The 18,542-nt window shown below is 39.9% G+C and overlaps 2 protein-coding genes across 3 annotated transcripts in view; one reads left to right on the top strand and one right to left on the bottom strand.

The window, feature by feature from the left end:
* The window catches only part of NADK2 (NAD kinase 2, mitochondrial), a 37,228-nt gene extending 33,436 nt beyond the window's left edge, over positions 1-3,792 (top strand). For both annotated transcript variants that reach the window (XM_085326320.1, XM_085326319.1), the window contains exon 12: positions 919-3,792. In XM_085326320.1, the coding sequence (XP_085182446.1) occupies positions 919-1,057 (139 nt within the window). In that variant the 3' untranslated portion in view covers positions 1,058-3,792. The remainder of the gene's footprint in view (positions 1-918) is intronic.
* Positions 3,793-4,795: 1,003 nt separating this feature from the next.
* The window catches only part of SKP2 (S-phase kinase associated protein 2), a 15,857-nt gene continuing 2,110 nt past the window's right edge, over positions 4,796-18,542 (bottom strand). Inside the window, exons 2-11 of the mRNA XM_085297695.1 lie at positions 18,425-18,532; positions 18,032-18,291; positions 16,337-16,448; positions 15,911-16,054; positions 15,197-15,331; positions 13,832-13,930; positions 11,935-12,062; positions 10,249-10,300; positions 9,472-9,579; positions 4,796-6,227 (exon numbers count right to left, since the gene is read on the bottom strand). Of these exons, the coding sequence (XP_085153821.1) occupies positions 6,014-6,227; positions 9,472-9,579; positions 10,249-10,300; positions 11,935-12,062; positions 13,832-13,930; positions 15,197-15,331; positions 15,911-16,054; positions 16,337-16,448; positions 18,032-18,291; positions 18,425-18,532 (1,360 nt within the window). The 3' untranslated portion in view covers positions 4,796-6,013. The remainder of the gene's footprint in view (positions 6,228-9,471; positions 9,580-10,248; positions 10,301-11,934; positions 12,063-13,831; positions 13,931-15,196; positions 15,332-15,910; positions 16,055-16,336; positions 16,449-18,031; positions 18,292-18,424; positions 18,533-18,542) is intronic.

Here is an 18,542-nt window from a genome sequence, read left to right as displayed (position 1 = left end):
GATAGCCTCTCTAGACCAAGGTTTAAACAAGGAACAATTGAATCCATGTGAGACTGAAGTCTTACAATTGCTCTGGCATCACTACTACTTCCCATCTAGCAGCATGAAAAAAGTTTGGAGAGCTTGCTATTTAATGTTGCTTCTCCCTTCCACATGTTTGAAAGAATAAATGCCAACAGTTCAGTTCATTTTCTTTTTAAAGGTAAGCGAAGAGAAAGGTTAACTTTACTCTGGTTTGCCCAGTAGTAGAACTGTTGTAAAGTACACAAGCAGAATTTTTCTGTTAGCTTAGGTAGTCAAACTCATTTAATATTGACAGTAGTATATTGCCATACCTATTCATGGTAGTGGTTGGCAAGCATTCTGACCTTCAACTTTGTGTTTGAAATGACTTTCCCTTCTGTCTGAATGATTGATGTTATAAAATAAAATAAATTAATACACAAATTATCTGGAAATCTAGTATTGCTAGTTGAAACTGTGTTCTAGTGAATATTAAAATTAGAACTCTGCTAAATTTCTTTAAAAGATCTATTATGCAAATCAGTATTAAATGGGATTGCCAGATTTCAAGACCGCTAAACTGTTTCAGTATTGAGTGGTGTTGCATAAGCTGTCCTTGCTGTCCTTTGGTAGAGAGGATTCTCCATTTGATCAGATCCTTCACTCTTCTCTAGACTTTGCTATGTCTGTATGTCTGTGTCTGGTATTCTCTCGGTACTTAGTACCCTGTCAAATTCTTCTGCAGCATGCTGAGCAAATAATGTTTGTCCTATGGGATCCTGGGTAATTGAGGGTTTACTGACCCATCTGAAGAAATGCATAAGAACCAGCCCATGTATTCAAATAAGTGCTTGTGTGAAGTATCTCAATACTTAAGCTATTTAATGAGAAACTTTTTTTGTTTTTTTTTTGCAGAGTCTGTGTCCGTTCCCGTTGTTGGGATGCATGTATGGTCATAGATGGAGGAACATCTTTTGAGTTTAATGATGGGGCAATAGCTTCAATATTGATTGATACAGAGGATGCACTGTGCACTGTTCTGCTGGAAGAATGAGGGACCCGAATGTGTTTTCTGTTGAAACAATTCTGGATCCAGAGAGGGAACTCCTGGAGATAGACAGCATGTCACAGTGCTGTATTAAGTTGGAAGTTAGCTTTTTTTGGATGCAAGAGCATTTGAGAGAAGCTTGAGATGCTTTTCTTTCCTTCAGATGGGGAAATTTTAGAACCCTGATACTTAAGCTGTTTTGCATCTGGTGTAAAAAAAATGCATCTGAAGTCTTACAACTTCAGTGAAAATTGACACTTATAACCTGTAAGGCAAACATGAAAGAGCATCTTTTTAAACTTAGGTAGATGGGTTCAGATATTGAGTAGCATTAAATATTCAGATGTACAGTTTTTTTATAGCAGTCTGGGACTGATAAAACTAAACACCTTCATACATATACTTTTGTAGAAAAGTTGACTGTCAAGATTGAATAACTTGATGCAAGGATACATAGATTTTTTTGGTAAATTCTGATACCTAACAAAAATGGAAATACAAACTTTTTATATGCTTTTCAAAAATTTCACAACTTTATAGTTTTCATATAACTTATGACAGATCTTTTGGCTCTCGTTTTTTTTTTCCTTACTGTATAGATTTGCATTAACTTTCATCTGTTTAGTTTTTAGAAGCTCTGTTCACATACCTTGAATGAGTTAGCTCTCACCGTTGCTGTTAGGATAGAGAGACTTGAAACCTAAGGGTGTTCTTAAGCCCTTTAACAGGAATACTTATCTAAAAAAAAGTGTATTGAAGTAATGTATGCTTCTTCACCGAATGGGGTAACTGGTTTCCAGGTGTTCAGTCACAACAGTTTATGTAGGTAACTATCACTAAAAGGCCTTAGTAAATAAAATGGTTTGGAATTTTGGCTTCTGAGCTGCTTTGTCACTACAGAAGAATGAGATGTGCTAGGTGTAGTAGTTGGAGTGCAGGTTAACAATATGGTTTTCTCTGTCTTCCAAGTATGAGTTTCTAACTACCCCATAAAATGCTTCCTTTCTGAACCCCATGCTGAATTCTACTCGTTCAATTGGCAGCAAATTATARCTAACTTCATATGCTTCTGATTACATATCTGTTAGGTAAACAAGGTTTTTAATACAAAAAAAAAAAAGCTCTATGATTTTAAAAGAGGGAATTGACTTTTAAATAATGTTTTAAACTGTAAACTGTGACTGCCTTTAGAAGTTCATGCTGATTAATGCATAGAGGAGAAGGCAGAATTTGAGAAAATGTTTCCTACAGCTGGAACTCTTCTGGTACATGACTTGAATCAATTTTTTTTTTGTTTGTTTGTTTACTACAGATCTATTTCTAAAAGGCAGATTCCCTAAAAATACTTCTGGAGAGGCTTCTGTAACAGATGTTCTCAGATCTAATGGAAATATTCTCCAGTGTGGCCAATCAATGTATTTATTGCCAATCACAAAAATGTAAACTGATTTTTGTAAGTGGAAGAAGTGGATAAAGGATTTCTCCCTTCCACCAGTGTTTTTCCCCCTTCAGAGTTCACTCTGAAAGAGTTTAGAGGAAAAGGATTTGACAAGACCATTGAATTCTAGAAAAATGGGATACTGATACAGCCTTTTCAATAAGCTATCACTGTTTTGTGCACATCATCTTTTAAGTGTGCTGGTGATTGAAGTGTTAYTTGCAATATCTGCTTGAGTTATCTGAATTGTAAATGGGAAGGGGAAAATCAAAGTAGTCAAATATTCTCTAGAAACTTTTAAATTCTGGAAACTGTGAGAATAAAGCTCTTTGTATGTCTAAAGTAATCTGCAAAACTACTCTAAAGGTAAAGATGTGAATGACTAATCCTTTAGAAAGTAGGTTGCCCAGAAACTAGGGGATTAGTTATTCCTAATCCATCTATAACCAGCTAAATGATGGCTTATGTGCCTCTGTCTAGTATACCAGTCAGTATGCTTTTTTTTTTTAAAAAAAAAAAAAAAAAAGAATTTATAACTTCCTAGGACTTTGTTACTAACTGTTAGACCAGAGGCTTATTTGGGATTTAGATATTTAAAGTGCCCTTGAACACCTACATGGATTAAAATTTATGGCACAAGTTCTTTTCCCTACTTAATCAGAGCTCTGTAATGTTTAAATGGAGACTGAGTAGGGTGTCATTCTCTTAACTATATCATTCCTTATTCTGAATGCTGATTCTAAAAGGCACTGTTTTTCCAAGTCCTATAGACCCTAAGTATAATCTGGTTTAAGGCCAGAGGGTTTAGGGTTTAGTAAGAGATTTCACAGTTAAGTTCCTAAACATTACATAGTGAAATGGAAACATGACCTACTCATGAGTGTCCTCTGCTGGCTTTGTGTCTGTATTTAATTGCACTTCTGTTGAAGCATTTACTGGTGAATGCTTGATTTAAATAACTAGGATGGGTCAGAGATCTATAGTAGATAATCAGTAAGCAGGGCTAGCTTTTAATAAAGAACTATAAAATCCTTTTTAAAAACCCTTTATTACAAAGGAATACAGTACAGACAATTTACCTGATAGTGTTCTGTGATGTGACTTGAGTGTTGGTTTAATGGTGATTTAATTTGCCTAGTCTGGTAATCAACTCTGTCTCTCTTCTACCTGCTGATTCAAATCCCTGGTCTGTTTTCATTTAGTGCTGGTCCGCACTTCTGTGTTCTGCTAAAATAAACCTGTCATTCTCTGCTTTTTAAAGTGGTGTTTATACATTATGTAATAAAATTAAAGTGTAATAACTGTTAGAAAGTCTTGTGCCTTACTTCTTAAATCTCTGAATTTTACCTAAAGAAGGCGTAAGGACCTAGAAACTGTTGTAGAAAAAAGTTAAAATTGCATTGCAAGTTACAGGCAGCTGAATATATGATACATTTACCTGATTTGTCTCTGTGGTAGAGTTCAGTATTGTTTGCCTGGGAGTACCAAATACCAAACTCTTCATTTAGAAATATGTCAGTGCTGCATCATAGCCAGAGGATTTGCATTGTCTGCTGCAGCCACTGTTGTAACCAATAAACCTGCAATACAGATGCTTGTACTCTGCCAATATTTGATATTTCAAAAAAAAAAAAAAAAAAAAAACTTTCAGAAGCTAAAGCCATAGTACTAACCCAGTTCTGTCTTTAAGTGGTGTACAGTCTATTAAATACTAAGTGTATTGGTGATGGTATCCTTTTTGTTAGTGTCATTTTTTTCATTGCTTGGACAAATTTCTGCTTTTCTTTATGCATGTCACAAAGCTGGTGTCAAATTGGGAAAACCTCCCATCCTTCAGTCATTACAGGTACAGTATAGTAATTTTGTAGGTTTTTATTTAAATGCARGAGATTCATGTGGTTACATTGTGTTGAGGGGGAAGAAGTTACAGCAATGCTGTGCTGCCAGCTCAAAGGTGGGTTTTTTTTTTTTTGTAAGCAGTTTAAGGCATAAGACTGCAAACTGAAGTAATAAAATGTCCAATAGCCTCCAAATTCCTACTGCTTCCCCCCCCAACTTTCACAGGGTAATTTGCCCATAACTCCTTTTTTTTGTAAGGACTACAAGCTATACCTATCTAACCATTCTCACTGTACCTCACCTCAAATATCCATGAATGAATTTACCACCTGCCTCTTGCATTCATTGGAATGAGGACAGTGTGTTCATGTTGTACCAGTGGTTGCAAGATAAAAGTTTCATGCCAGGAAGCTAATGCTTGTGTGTGGTGCAACAGAGCCTGCTCCTGCAGGAGGACACCAGAGACAGACAGATCAAAGTTTTATTTGATGGAATTGCCTGTCCTTATCCTTAGATTTCATTTTTCAAACTTTTTTTTTCACTAAATAAGGAGGCAGGCATGAAAAGCTAAAGAAAAAAACTAAAGCAATGCTGGGTTAATGTTACAGATACAAGAAGTGGAATGATTTAAAAAAAACTTAAGCTATTAGAAAAAAGGAGGTGTCCCTCAGTAGCACCAAAGGCTTTCTTCCTTCCACTGCTCGTTTATGCTGCAGTCCTGGGTATGGTTGTGTTGTTGGTCTGAGATCTATATTCATTAAAGAAAATATGATAGCTTTTGTATGAAGTCTTATCTGAGATGAGATCATACTTCCCAACTGAGGCTTCCTGAAGCTTGCAGAAGCCAGAAAAAATTACATTAAGTTTCAGTAACATTTAGTCAGAAAATCTGGCAAGGCTACATTTAAAAAAAAMCTGAAACCTGTTTATAGTAAGCATCTGTAAAAGTTTATGGTGGCTATCAAGTTCTATATTTCACTATCAAGGAGGAATGCTAAAAATAGGAGTTACTTTGTGGCCTGTTAGAGAAAGGTGTCACTGTAGCTCCTTTATACTGCTTGGAACTTGTATAGTACTCAGCTGCCTCCTAGCTGCTTTTGTGTAGATCTCCCTTCCCATGCTCCCTTCCTGTTTTCAGATTGAATGAATTCAGAAGCAGCTGGAGCCCAAGCTGACTCCTCTGTCCTCASAAACAGTAGATTGTCTCTTATAACTGTATCTTATTCAATTAAGACTTCGGATAGGTTTAATATCCTTATTCAGTTTGAGCTCTGCAAACCCAGATCAAGACTGTTCCATAATGAGCCTTATTAAGGTATCTAGCAGCACTGCAAGCCTTTTTAAGAGTAGAAGATTTGGAAGAGTTGAACAAAAGCACCTTTAGAACACCTTAGAGCAAAGAAAGCTGCATCAGAACCTGCAACAGCTGCCAGAGGTTTCATAGTTATGATTGTTTCAAAAATATTTTAAAAAGCTGTTCTAAAACAAGGGTTTTGAAAAAAATCTCTACACTTGCTCACAGCTCATAAGATTTCTAAATGCTTTAAGTAAAAAAATACTGTAAAAATATTTATGAAATTATATTAAGGCACAAGACCAAGAATTAAAGATACTCCAGCACTCTGCCTTTGCAAGGAGCCTCACTACACCCAGCATGTCCATAGCATCCAGTGAATCACACATGATCATAAACTGCTAGGATTTCTCAGTGTCAATCTGCATCTGATGCCCCAAATTTCATGGTTCTTTTTATTGCCAACAGTTGGCCTTGCGATYGCTGTAAAATGTGAACAATTGATCTTCAAGTCAGGAAGCGTTTCCTTGAGAATCTGCAGGGAGTTATCAGTCACTATTCCAAATACCTGAAGAGTCTTTAATGAAGGAATTTCACCAAGTTCTCTAGAAAAAAGAGCAATAAAGCAGTTGTTAGCCTGCAAAATATATATATATATATATATATATATATATATATATATATATTTGTATTCTATACCCAACCTAGCTAAATACACTTGAACTAAATTTTTCAAAATAAGGCAAGTAACTACTTGGAATAAATGTCCTTTCCTACTTCTAAAAAATACCTATTTAACTGAAACCCTGTTCTCTGTACTGGTAGTTCAGGAAAGTAAGGTTAACTGACAAACCACTAGCTTAAAATAGAAAACTGAAGAATTAAAAAAAAATATGAGATCTATATAAGCACTGCTGTATTTAAGGGTCATTTAAATAGGATTTAAACTGCTTGTTGCTGAAACCAGTGGTTAAATTTCTTCTTGCTGTTCTTTCTCGCACACAATGGAAACAAACTGGCTCCTCCTCTTTCATTTCTCCAGAGTTAAATGTTTTGAACAAGTGGAAGGAATTGACCCAGATGAAATTTCAACACATGGCTTGCAGTACACAAGCCAGTGGGGACTGTCAATCTCCAATTTGTCATCATGTTTTGATAAGCAGCCAGCCCTGGCGCCTCTATTGCTTAATGTTTGCCCAGCAATCATGTGAACTGTGTATCTGCATGTATAAGCAACTATTTAGATGAAAGCAGAAGGCAAAAGATACAGGATACACAAGCTGTCACCGTGATAGCACACTACCATCCACGTTAAAGGTTCTTCAGATTCCCATTTGGGCAGACCTTTTTTCCAAAGGGAATCACTGTTCCTGTTGATCTTTTTTGTAAGACTCACATCCTTGCTCAGAGCCCTTACAGACTGCAACCGCTTGGTCCCACCAAGTAAATAATCTGGGTTTTATAACTCCTTCAGCTCAGTTACCTAATCCTCTTCCAAGGCTCTGTAAACAAATATTTACAGCGCTATTAGAGCACAATAAGCTTTTCTAGCCTTCCTGCCTTCATCTCAGCAGAGCTTAAAAATGCAAGAAAAGAACGAACAAAAGACTTCCCCCCCTTCAAGTCCCCCCACTGTGTCCTCTACCCCAAAAAAAGCACACTTTAAAAAAAAAAAAAAAAAATCCACAAAGTAAGTAAACATCCCCTCTGGCACCTATGCAGTTACTGCATGCTGAATATTCTTGCTGCTAGTTGACAGCATTTTTGTAACCTGCTGAATCTCCAGAGGATCCCTGAGGTACTGGAGACCTCCAGCTGGAATAATGCCACTATCTTAGGCCAGTTGTGTCTTCTGCATCCTTGCTTTAGTTAGATGTGAGCCATTTCACCAGTACATAACAGACCTGCTCATGAACCAGTCCTCAGTTGTGCAAGCTCTCAACCCAAAAAGTCAGTAAGAAAGAAAAGGATAAAAAGATGACTGAAACGTGGAACAGACTGATAAAGCTGAGGACTGGGTGAACAGAAACCTCACAAAATTCAGTAAGAAGAAAAGGAAAGTGCTGCCACCAGTGCAGGCTAGGAACCACCTTGCTGAGCTGCAGCCCAGATGGGGACTATGAGGAACACCACACTTTTACTTACTTACTTAGCAGCAGCCAGCAGAGCACTCTCCTTGGGAGTAACACAAGCTGCACACATGARGCGTGGCCAGTGAACTTAGAGGAGTTATGCCCCTTGGCACTGATGAGGCCACAGTCAACCAGACACTCACGGTTTTGGCCCCTCTTCCTCTGCCCCCCCCTCCCAGGCCATACTAAGAAATTGGAGGAAAGGATGCACAGGATCTAGGACACAAGAGAAGTTCAGGGAGCAGGGCTTGAGTCTGGCAAAGAGGAGGTGAAGGAGTGGTCCAGCTGCAGCCTCCAGTTACTTGACAGGTAGCTACAAAGAGGACAGAGCCTTCCAATTCTTTCTGGTAGCATCAGACACATGATAAGAAGCACTGGTGTCCCAAGCCTTGGGAGGTTCAGGCTGTGCATTAAGAAAAACTTTTTAGAGGGAAGTTAGCGAAGCACTGAAACAGGAAGACCTTATGAGATCTCCACCCTTGGAAGTTCTCAAGGTTTGCCAGACAAAGCCATGGCTGATGGTGTTACYCTCACTCTAAATAGCATTTCTAAGTGCTTGCTTCCTGCAATATGGCTTCCTGCTATAGGGATCATATCAACTTATCGTAACAAACTGTGACAGCAGGAAGGGAAGGAACTGTGTGTGAGGCAGGCCACACACAGCAAGCAGCTGGGGGAAGGGGAACAGGAAGGAAAGCTGCTGGGGAAGAACAGTACAGAAGGCAGTCTGAAGGAGCTCCATACAACACTCATCTGCTGMCAAAAATCTAAAAAAAAGAATCCTATGTGAATATGAGATTCCTCACAGGATAGTGAAAGAAACAAGAGAAAGCTGTGTAGACTATTTTAAAACAACATAAAGTGTTGTGTTCCTAGATTTCCACTATTTTTAATGACTCAGGTTGGTTCCTAAGTACACTCCTGGTCACTGCTGATCTAAGAGTCAGAACACTGCATCTTCCAGGCTTTATGGTCAAATATCCTTCCAGGCTTTATGGTCAAATCAAAGCTTGATAGTTGAAGGCATGCACTTACAGATTCAAAACAGGCCAGAGATGCACAGCTCTAATAACAAATAGCATAAAAACCTCTAGCTGTAAATAACTCTAAATCTGTGTTTCAATGGCAACCAATAACTGATAGAGACACAGCAAAAGCAGAGGAATATGTGCGGATTAGTTGTTCATTGAGAACTATCCACTCTATTAACTTTTCCAAAGGACCTCACCTCCCATTGCTCCACAATTAACAGCTGTATTGACACATATTTGACCAAGAATGTGCCAGAGGCTTCCCCAGAAACTCACACTTCCTAACTTGAGCACCTGAATTTACACYCATACACAGTTGCATAATACTGACACTATTACTGGTCACTGGCAGGACTGGAACCTCCAGCTCTACCCAAGAGAAATAAATACCAGTAGTATAATACCATTAAGGGGAGACATGATGCACACACTGAGCGGTGAGCTTCATGCATGTGGGCTCACATCACAGACACGTTCTCAGCCCCCTTTGGTTGCAGTCCGGATTCTGGAAGGGAGACGCTCTAGCAATCAGGTTCTTTTTTCTCTGCCCTTTATTCCTAATTCTTCACACCAGTAAGTTCTTTTTCAAAATAGTACTTGCAATTTTTAAGTGTGAAGTAAAGTTGGTTTAGTTCAACGTACCCTCTCTACGAACAGTGAACCAAAGCCTTTTAAAGATTACTTACACTAAGGCAGCAGGCGATATCTGGTAACATCGGCTAAGACACAGATGCTGTAAGAAGATGAGTTGATGAAAATATTGGAAACACTCAGGCTTCAACATCACGCTGTCACTGCACACAGGAGAGCATATGAATTAGAGGTTGTTCTTTAACTACAAAGAAGCAGCAAATTTGATATTTCCAAAGTTGTAAAGTTTAATGAATGTCAACTTCTTTTTCCACCATTTAAGCGCTTTCTTGCTTGTTATGGAAATGACCCATCTCTAAAGTGCATGCTTGGGGGGGATTCTGATTTTTGTTGAAGGGGAAGTGAAGCAGCAGCTTCTCTGGATGCAGATGTTCTGCATCAGAACTCAGGCAACAACAATTACTTTACACTTCAGATTTCAAAAGATTTAGTTGACCAGCTTAAAAACAAAATATACTTTTTACAATTTTATTGCCACGTAACAAGTTTGTATCGGAGCTGAAGTAGGGCGCTAGACTCAGAAGCTGTATGTGTGAAAAGTAATCTTTCACTCTACCTACTGACTCCTAACACTTTTTATGTGACAAATCCATTGTGTATTTAACATATATGCCCAAGTGACAAACAAATCTTCACACTAATGTTACCTGCTCCAACTTATGTCATGCAAAACAGGAAATCTTCTGTAGGCTTGCTGAGAAACTGTTTTCTGGCTGTGAAATTCTACTCTTACTCTCAGCTACTGCTCAACATAGAATGAGAAATCCCCTGAACGGTAAAGTTTTGAATACAAGCTGCACAGGGTTTCTTACCTTAGGTCTAAATGCACAAGAGAAGGACATCTTTCCACCAGTATCTTAACATCTGAAAAGACGTTGCAAAGAGTCAGCACATTTTTCAGTAACAAGACAGACATGCTTTATATGGAGATTGAAATACTCAGCTCTATTTATGTTCATGTATATCTTCTCTACTGGAACCCCACATCTTAAATCCAATTTTTCATCAGAGATTCATACTGCAGATTTAAAACATAGGATCTACCTATTGAGAAACTGCACAGGGACTGTTTTCAATCCTTTGGCCAAACAGACTGATAGTCTAAAAAACTGTATCCAGAATCAGTTGTATCAGAAACTTAGCAAGCAAGCAATTTAAATGTKGCTACTGTAGAAATCTACTAGACAATTGATTGAGATGCCTGAAGTATCTTACATACAGTGAAAGTTACTTCTGTACCACTTCACTTCAAATTTTCAACACTTCAAATACTCTTTAATGCTTAAAATTATGTCAATGTGCTTAAAATGTTAGTTTTTACAGATGTCTCCATTTTCACACGCACAAAGAAGTTCTTTCTCATGACAGAGAGCTATGGTTTTCCTAATTAAAATTTTAAGTTCCTTGGAGCTTTTGTCATTTTCTGCAGATAGCATATCTGATAGCATCCAAAAGGCCACTATTAGGAAACTGAGTATAAGCATCCAAGAGAAAGTTTTGGTATTTCAGAGCTCATGTGCAAAAACTAGAGGTAATAATACTTAAATGATGATGATTAGTGAACCATGCTCCAATCTTATACCCTATAGGTTTTATTAAATAATTTTCTCACAGAAATTGTTTTGCAAACAAAAGGCCACGTGATCTCTTTAATGATCAGAACAACATAAGGTTTGAATTCCTTGGCAAGGAGGCCAAATAGCTTGGAGGAGGAGAGGAGGTATTGTGTTTTTTTACAGTTTTGAGGCGGAGATAYGAAGCAGAATGGTGTATTTCCCCACAAGCGGAATGCATGCAAGGTCTGTGTGAGATTTAAACAGATCAAAGGGAGACCACAGCTTGTAGGTAGGGACTTCACTGCTTGTGAGTCAATGCCCTATTGTCACATTTGCTCATTGAGATAATTCATTTTTCTTGACCATCAAAGCCTTTTCATCCTTTATCTATGCTTTTGTCCATTTTGCTGAGCCCTTTCCCCAGCATTTTTTAGGACATCATGCCAGGCTGAAACTGAAGTAGCTATTTCATCTGTTCATTTCCAGAAGACACCTTCAGCAACCACAAGAGCAGAAGCCTTAACTTAGGATGACTCCAAGAACTGAACTCTTTCCCACAAATCTAGAGGACCACACTCCAYAGTGGAACATGTGACCCAACAGATCCTGCTTGCAGGACTTGGTTCAGAAGTGCAGGCTCCACCTCCAAATGAAGATCAAACAAGCTTTCACCTACTCATTTTTAAATTGAGGGACAAATTACCTCATCCCTCATAGCTGAGCAGGAGACAAGAGTAAGATTCTGTGATAGCAAGAACATCACACTACACTGAGCGAAAGATCACTATTACTGCATCATATTTCTACTATATACAGCAGATGCCAACCAGAAGCAAATAAAAAGCCTGCTTTGATGTTTAGCTCAACAAATCAGCTCATACTTAAAATCCAATATATCTTTTCCCCTAGAATGAGATAATGGTTTGCCATGCTGCTATTTACCTGATATTTGTAGATTCTGTCTGTACCCACTTAAATTTAGTTGGATTACTTTTGAAGTAACATGATTGACTGCTGCTTTGACGTGGGCAGCTGTAAAGTCACACCAAGACAAGTTCAGCTCCTCCAATCTATAGAAAAATACCAGAAGGTTATTTGGAAGCATGAGTGAAATAGATGTATTACAGTTTGAGTTCTGATATTTATCTACTACATTGATAATTTTAAGGCAAAAACTTCTACTACCAAGTTGCTATTAATGAGTGTAAATTTCAGTCTTACAACAATTAAGCACTGGAGCAGGTTGCACAGCGAGCTGTGGAATCTCTGTCCTTGGAGATTTTCACAACCTGATCAGAGAAAGCCATAAACAACCTGCTTGGTGCTGAATTCAAACCGTGCTCTGGGCAGGGTGCTGAAGTAACCTCCCAGGCCCCTTTCCAAACTGATTCCATAATACTTTAGGAAGTGAAATGGTTGTCTCATGAGACCACCAAAAACAAAGACTATCTTTTCATCTTGTTTCTGGCTGGTGACCTGAATCAGTTCCTACTGAATAAGTGTTCACATTTAAAGGGGGAAAAAAAACCCCACCACCACTAGCTATCCAATATTAGTGTTGGTCAGGTGACCAAGCAATCTTAATTATATAAAATATTTTACAGTTTTATGTAAGCATTGGCCAAGTTGTGACCCTAACTCTCTTCATATGCTTCATATTTACAGGTTAGCACCATTCAAGGACATGGACAAAGACTTTTTTTTGTGCGTGTGTGCGTGCGCGCGTGCACGTGCAGGCACTGTAGATGTAACCAGAGGATACAGACACAGCAAACAGYACAACCAGAGCCTTTGGGTGGCAAGCTTTATGTAAACAAAAAAGTAAATCATTAAAGCAGTAAGATGCTCTCCCACAGTATACCTTAGGAGAGCACATAGTGGTGAAACCAACATATACACAAACTATATGGCTTCCGCTCCGTTGTTAAAAAAAATAGGTATACACTGCCACTAGCATTCCTAGCCCAGATCCGGTTTTCCGAGTGTTATGCACTGTGCACTGTACAGAGACAGCYATTCCCTAAAGCGCTTATGATCCAAGTAATCAGACCAAGCAATAGAAAGCATTATCTGTCCATGAGGCAAGGCAGAAAGAGATTAAGGATTTGTCTGTCCACAAACTCGCAGTAGTTTGATTAAAAACATGTTTTTGCCAAAGCAAAAATTAAGTAGTTTGTCAAGCATCTCACAGGAAGTCAGCAGAAAGACTAAATACAAATCCCAGATCTGTTGGGGTTCAGTGACTTCCTGACAGCAGATGGTTTAATCACTGGATCTGTCAATCTGAACACAGCACTTCATAGAGCAGAAGGGTATTATAGGTTATTGAAGGATTATTTTAACATAGATGGAAGAGCATAATGTTTTCTGTCATCCATGCTGTATTCTGTGTATAAAGGGAGATTTCAGACTTCACTTTCCAGTCGCAAAACACAYGCTTTCGCTTTTGAGGATGACATATTGCTTTCACTGAGAAAAATCGGATTTGCAAGATAATCAAAGGTATGTACGCACCTTCTATCCAGCAACAAGACTTTCTTTTTGCTGTTAAAAAAGGAAGTAGCTTGATGGAAACAAATTATCTGATTATTCAGCTAATAATAAACTGTCAGACATTTGGGAACACAAACAGGTCTCTTAGTATCTCTCTTAGGAAGAAGTACAATGGGGATGCCTATGCAACAAAGAAAAGGAAGTGGGGGGAGAAGGAGCGAGAAAAGGGAGGGGAAAGGGGAAAAAAGGGGGAGAAGGGGGAAGGAAAAAAAAGGGAAAAAGAACAGATATAATTTCTCTCAGGAATAGCAGTAAGCAGGAATAGCAAAAACTGTTTTTATCTTACTCAGAACAACTGCTCAACATCAACTCCAGGGTTTCTGCAGAGAACCCTGAGCACCCACAGAGATTTAGTCGCATCAAACTGGGATTCTGAGCAATGCTCCTGTAGGAGAGAAAAAAGAAAAGTCAGATCAAACTTAAGTGTTGGGACATCACTTGCATTGCTAGGATGTTAAAAGCTAAGATTCCAGGCTCAGAGTTTTTTATCTAACATGCAATACTATGTCTTTATTAAACTGACCAACTGTAGAGTCATGAAGTATTTAGACTCCATACTTGGAAAGGAATATTTGCCCGTTTACCTGATGATCCTGATAAGTCTTCATATTTAAAAACTGCTGTGTTTAAAAAGGAAACAGAATTTCTTTTCACCTTCTGCTGTTGTAAGCCAATAAACAAACCCTATGGCTTATCAGAAGTGACCGTACCTCTACAAAAGACTGAGCAATCACCCCATCTGAAGCCATCTCTTTCTAAGATGGTGGTTATTGCAGTACAAAACATGTCCAAACAGGATCCTCCTGAACACATCTGTTTACTACACTAGAGCAGACATGCACTTGGCCAAACAGAAAAACACCCTACCCATTTGTCCATAAGGCAATAAACTGTACTCCATACATAATTAGTACGCAGTTTTCAGGCACTTTTTTCCGGCATCAAAAACCAAAGCATATTGGTTTAGTTGTGCTTTATTTATTTATTTATCTTTATTTATCTTTTCCCTAGAGCAAGGAAAGTGCTGAAAAATTCAAAAGAAGAATGTGAGACACCTAGAATGTCTGCCATTTGACCTGAGGTCCCTGGCTCCTCTGCAATCACCTGACATGATCGAACAAGAGGCTGATTGCACATATGTCACTGTCTTTCCAGTTTAACCAAACAGCAGCTCATCTGCCTGACAGAAATTATAGTTTTCCAGATACTCAAAAAGAAGGTCACAAAAAAGTGAGAAATGGAGCAGAAACACACAAGCACCTGGCAGGGAAGTTGCTGGGACCCCTTAAAATAGAAAGAGACGTGTGCTCTGGGAGTGCAGAAATGGGAAAATAGAAGTTGTTTTGCTGTGGGAACAGCCAAAGGACATAAATACCCTACAGAGATGAGCAGTTTCTCTAAGTTTCTGTTATTCTGGAGAACGAGAGAAACTCTTTTACAAAGGAGTTACCTTTGCACATTGCCTTTTTGAGGACAGAGAGCAAAGAGGCAGTCCATGTAGCCCACCAGCTAATTCTGTTACTTGCCTAAAACCAGGCATTGCAAAAGACTCCCACAGCACAACTCTCAACTGTGTAAATTCACTAGCCTGCACAAAATAGTGGTGCGAAACAGAAAGTATTTATTGAATATTACTGAATATGTCACTCACTTGATGATGTCATCAGAAAGCACTAGCCCTTCCAAGCTGAGGTTCTGGAGTCTCTCACATCGACAAAGGATACTCTGCAGATCCGCAACAGACACCGTGCAGTTCGACAAATCCATGTGTTGAACCCTGAGAGGTCTAAAAAGGAGAAAGGTGGATTACTAAAAATACACTAAAAACCAATCCTCAAGTTCCAAATAACATAAATATTTCTACTACAATAAATGTGTGCAAAATCTGCAGAAAATATTTGTGCACTTGTACCTTATATGAACAGTTACACTAAGCTTATTAGATTTGCTACTAAGCTACTAACCAAAACTGCTGAACTCTTAACTTCAAGACACATAAATGTAAGATTCATCACAAGAGCCGTAAGTCTATCCGGATGGACTTGAACTATTTTTTTAAATATATTTTAAATATAAAACTGTCTAACAATTCTTGCTTCTAAAATAAAGAAATATATTTCAAGTGGATGACGGTGCTCAAAATACACTTTCAAAAATTGCATTAACTTGCTTTTAAATAAGTGACTGATGAATGCAGAGCCTCTTATTTCAACACATGCCTACACAGCGATCAGCTCTGTCACACTACACTGAGACATCACAAATGTTACTAACAGTATAGATTTTAACCAAAAATACATAGAAAAACAGTAAAGACTATTTGAAATTAATGATTTCAGGATCCAGAACACGGAGGAAGCCTCACTTGCTGGTTTTAAACAACGGATTGCTAATACAGGATCTTGGGCAGCGGAACACAGTAACACCCGCAGGCAACAACTGGCCAATCACTCCYGGCAGCAGATTTCTACCAGTCAGATCAAGAGTCTGCCAGAGAGATTCATCAAACCTAGGGAAAAGAATTTTACTTGTTAGTGAGTAATCAAGGGTCAGAACTACAAGTAAAACAACCGAAAGCTTTCCACATCGCAAAAGACTGATAAAGATTGAAAAAATTCAATAAAATTTATTAACACCAAAATATTTGAATAATCTCTTAAATATATGCACGTAATCCGCATGCAGTATCAACTGAATTACACATGAAGACACAAGACAAGAACCAGACCACTTAACAATCTATAGAAGCAAAGTTTTTCTGAGCACCAAGCAAAAATAAAGCAGTACTTACGAGAGACGACGCCATCTCTTGCATATCAGGGAAACTTTTAGTAGATCATTTAGGGGCAAATATGCAAAGACTGCCAATAGCAATTCATCTGGAAGTGCATCCCAAGAAATACCTTGAAGGAAAGAATGAATGTACTCTAGTTAGAGTTGGTTCATTTTTGCCTGCTGATCAGATGTCTTGTTTGGCTTTGTTGTTAAATGTTCAGTAAGCAGTACTATAGTCCCTCCCTACGCTATACATACACCAAACACTGCTTAGCCTCCTTTCATCTTTTCATTATAGGAAAAAACGGTAATAATACCCTCCTAGGTGTGACAAGCAAATGCAGAAGTTTCCATAGCATCAACTTGGTATATATCCTGAAGCTAAGGAAAAATAATTTTCCTGAAAAACAACTGCAATCTTCACTCACATACTCATTTGGAAAGCAAAAGCATCTCAATCACTTCCTCCATAATTCTCTCTAAGGCTCATACACTTCCTTGCACGCAGGAGGCGAAAGACAAGTCAAAAAGGCAGGTTCAGAAATTGGGTATTGGACTTCTTGTCTTTTCYTTCTTTGCTAAAGAGCCCAATCTATCTATGCACATGAGCCTTCCAGAGTAGAGTCCAAAGTGAGCTTTCACAAAGTTCAGAGGAGAACTCGGCACTGCAAAGTGGTCCTTAAAATGTGCACACTGATCCCCAAGAATTATCTTAAAGGACATGATGTGGTCTCAGCTTCTCAGGGATAGATACAGGGCTCCAGAAGGTGTTGCCATTCACTTGGGAAAGATTCCCGGGTAGCGAAGCTCAGATGCCTGTGACCAAGCAGGTCTCACTGTCTCATTTAAAAGCAAGGCTGTCTGAAGACATTCCCACCTTCCACAGGACAGCCTTGTGTCTGGAGAGCTGTTTTTCTATTTTGAATTAAGCAGTCACAGCACGGACTGAAAAAACATTCTAACATCGGGGACAGGCACCCAACATCCCACAGCCCCTCTTCAAGTGTCCCAGCACTGCAGGTTACCGCCCTGCTCTTTCCCCAAACAGCCCTTTCTGGCCCGGGAGCCCTGCGCCCTTTGCTGCACCTTCCTCATAGCTCTCTGGCAGGGTTCCCCGAGCCATTCCCAGCCCAGCTGCAATGGAGGAGCGGAGATGCCGCCCTCCGGCATTCCTCACAGCCTGCAGAGTCAGAGGTGGGCGTCCGAGTCCCTTGGGGCTCGAGGACTCCTCTTTCCTCAACGATCATATAAAGACCCATCTCCAGAGCTTTCAAGTTACTCGGKGGACAGCCGCACCAATAGCTCAGCTTCACCTGACGGCGTTTTGTGAGGAGTTCGGCCCGCCTGCTGCACGGCGAAACATCCCCAGGAACGGGTCCTCTGGGCAGAGGAATGGGAGAAGCTCAGGCCCGGCTGGGCTGAGCGGGGACACAAATCCCGAGCAGCCAGGGACAAACCACGGCACACGGGCATCACCGGTTTAGACTCGGACACATCTCCTCTGTTTAAGTCCTGTTTTACGTACCCTTTTGCCAGCGTAAGCCCAAAAGGCACTAGACGTGGAAACCACACCTCCCTGAGACAAGCGGAAAAAAAAGGAAAAGGAAAAGGAAAAAGAGAAAAGACGACAGAACGAAGCACTGACGGCCTACGGTGCCTGCTCTCCATCACTCTCGCAGGCCAAAAGAAACCTGGACCAGCACAACGCTACCTGGCTCTGCCTCTCGAAGCAGCCGAGGCCTGCGCACGATGACAAAGTCCTTTTCCTTCTCCTTCACCTTCTGCCGCTTCGGGGGCGGACAGGGCGACACGAGCAGGTCCTGCGGGGTGTTTTCGTTGCCCAGCTTGTCCTTCTTCAGGACRGCCACCCCCATGCCCGAGAGGAGCTCCGAGGTCTTGCTGGAGTCCCAGTCCCACGTGAAGCTTGTGGAGACATTGCTGCTGGAAGACGGGATTTCCTGGAGATGTTTTCTGCAGAAACAGCAACAAAGAGAAAAAAAGAAAGAAAGAAAGAAAAACCCCACTTGCACTGAAGCCTTCAGCCATACCGACGCTAAACTTAACAGGCGGCAGAAAACCCCCTCGCGCTGCACCGTTTTATTACCCTTCGGTAACACAACACGGGAGATGGAGCAACCGGGCGCGACGCGACGGTGATGGGCGCTGGGGAGGCGGCGGGAAGCCGGGGACCCGCCAGGCGCTCCCGCCCCGCCTGGGCCCCG

Source organism: Rhea americana, unplaced genomic scaffold (assembly GCF_003343005.1).
Source record: "Rhea americana isolate MKP2758 unplaced genomic scaffold, rheAme1 scaffold_13, whole genome shotgun sequence".
Classification (NCBI taxonomy): domain Eukaryota; kingdom Metazoa; phylum Chordata; class Aves; order Rheiformes; family Rheidae; genus Rhea; species Rhea americana.
This window is presented reverse-complemented; position numbering and strand designations above follow the sequence as displayed.